This window comes from Terrapene carolina, unplaced genomic scaffold (assembly GCF_002925995.2).
Source record: "Terrapene carolina triunguis isolate 2854851 unplaced genomic scaffold, T_m_triunguis-2.0 Scaffold33607, whole genome shotgun sequence".
Classification (NCBI taxonomy): Eukaryota; Metazoa; Chordata; order Testudines; family Emydidae; genus Terrapene; species Terrapene triunguis.
Window position 1 is genome coordinate 1 of NW_020697958.1, and position 1,719 is coordinate 1,719.

Here is a 1,719-nt window from a genome sequence, read left to right on the forward strand (position 1 = left end):
CTGACTTTAATGGAGTCACACTGATTTAGAGCAGCTGAGGTTGTCACAACGTGTCCATCAGTTACCTGACTTCAGAATGTCCCAAACACAAGTTATCCACAGTTCTCTGCTCTTGGATTTTAAAAAACTATTTAATTTAAGATCATCAACACTACTTGAGAAACTTCAATTTCCCCAACGTTTTCCCTAGTGCTATTTTCACCTCCTTGTTTTTCAGGCTGTAGACAATGGGGTTTAACATGGGGGTCAAGATGCTGTACTGGATGGAGAATATTTCATCCAGAACCACAGAGGAGACTGAGCTGGGTTTTGTGTACTGAAAAAAGGCTGTCAGGTACCATAAACCAACCACAATAAGGTGGGAGCTGCAAGTGGAGAAGGCTTTACGCCTGCCCTCCACAGAGCGTATCCTCAGGATGGTGGAAATGATGTAAATGTAGGAGATCAGAGTGAGGAGGAAGGAGCTTGACCCAAATACCACAACAGAAGTAAGAAGCACCACTTGATTGGTGAGGGTGTCAGTGCAGGATCGTTGTAACAGAGGAGGGAGCTCACAGCTGAAATGGTTGATTTCATTGGGCCCACAGAAATGCAACTTGGAGGTAAAAACAGTGTTAAGCAGGGCATGGAAGAAGCCTATTGTCCATGCCCCACTCACCAGCTGAACACAGATCCCTTTGCTCATTCTCTCCATGTAACGCAATGGGTCACAGATGGCAGCGTAGCGGTCATAAGCCATCGCTGAGAGAATGAAAATTTCAGCACCAATCGAGAGGAGGATGAAGAACATCTGGATAATGCAGCCGTTGACAGAAATAGTTTTGTCCTCTGCTAGGAAGTTCATCAGCATATTAGGCACCGTGACTGAGGAATAGCAGATATCAACAAAGGATAAATGGAAGAGAAAGAAGTACATAGGGGTGTGAAGGTGAGAATCAGCCCTTATCACCACCATGATCACTATGTTACCACCCAGAGTGATTAGGTAAATAACTAAAAACATCGAGAAGAGGAAAATCTGCGTCTGTGGGTCACTGGAAAGTTTCCGGAGAATAAATTCGGTCACTGTGGTTTGATTTTCCATTGATATTTATTTGGGAAAACTGTGACCTGTAAGACAATAAATAAATAAATGTAATTTAACACAACATAAGTGAACTAAAATGGCATGCGGAGATTATCTGTTCAGTTGGATGAATGCAAAGAGAGCCCTATTCTATCCTGTACAATATATATATATATATATATATTTAAATAGATAAGATTTAGAGAAATAGACAGCAATGAACTGGTTGGAATTTGTGTGTTGTACAGAGACAAAATATGCCAGATAGGGGCCGAAGTCCTCTTGTGTAACTGCCACTTTAAGCACCTAAATTGCAGAATCAGGCCCGACAGGTAGACACAAAATCCCCACCAGGCTGGGACTATGGGACAGTCTGATGAGGGCCTCGCTTAGCCTCTCCTGTTGAATCTGTTCCACTGTGGTTAAATAATAAAATTCATTGAAGAAAGGGGACTTGATCTCCTGCATCCAGGGTGAGGGCCCTAACCAGCAGACTATAAAGTCATTTGCTCACTTGCTGTTTCTCTCTGGCCTAATAACTCTTTAATTTGTCCCTCTAACATCAGCAGAGAATACAGCTGTTTTTACTCCAGCTGGGGATCTGGACCATTGTCTCAAATGGAGCTATGGCTGAGTCACACCCACTGGGGATC

At 43.0% G+C, this 1,719-nt stretch overlaps 1 protein-coding gene across 1 annotated transcript; it reads right to left on the bottom strand.

Annotated features, from left to right (window-relative positions):
• Positions 1 to 151: 151 nt before the first annotated feature.
• On the bottom strand, positions 152 to 1,084 carry LOC113409479 (olfactory receptor 1009-like). The gene has a single exon (XM_026663433.1). It carries the CDS (start codon positions 1,082 to 1,084, stop codon positions 152 to 154), a length of 933 nt encoding a protein of 310 aa, XP_026519218.1.
• Between the last annotated feature and the right edge of the window lie 635 nt (positions 1,085 to 1,719).

Coding starts and splice junctions, on each gene's coding strand:
- LOC113409479 (XM_026663433.1), bottom strand. CDS start 1,084: ATGGAAAATCAAACCACAGTGACCGAATTTATTCTCCGGAAACTTTCC.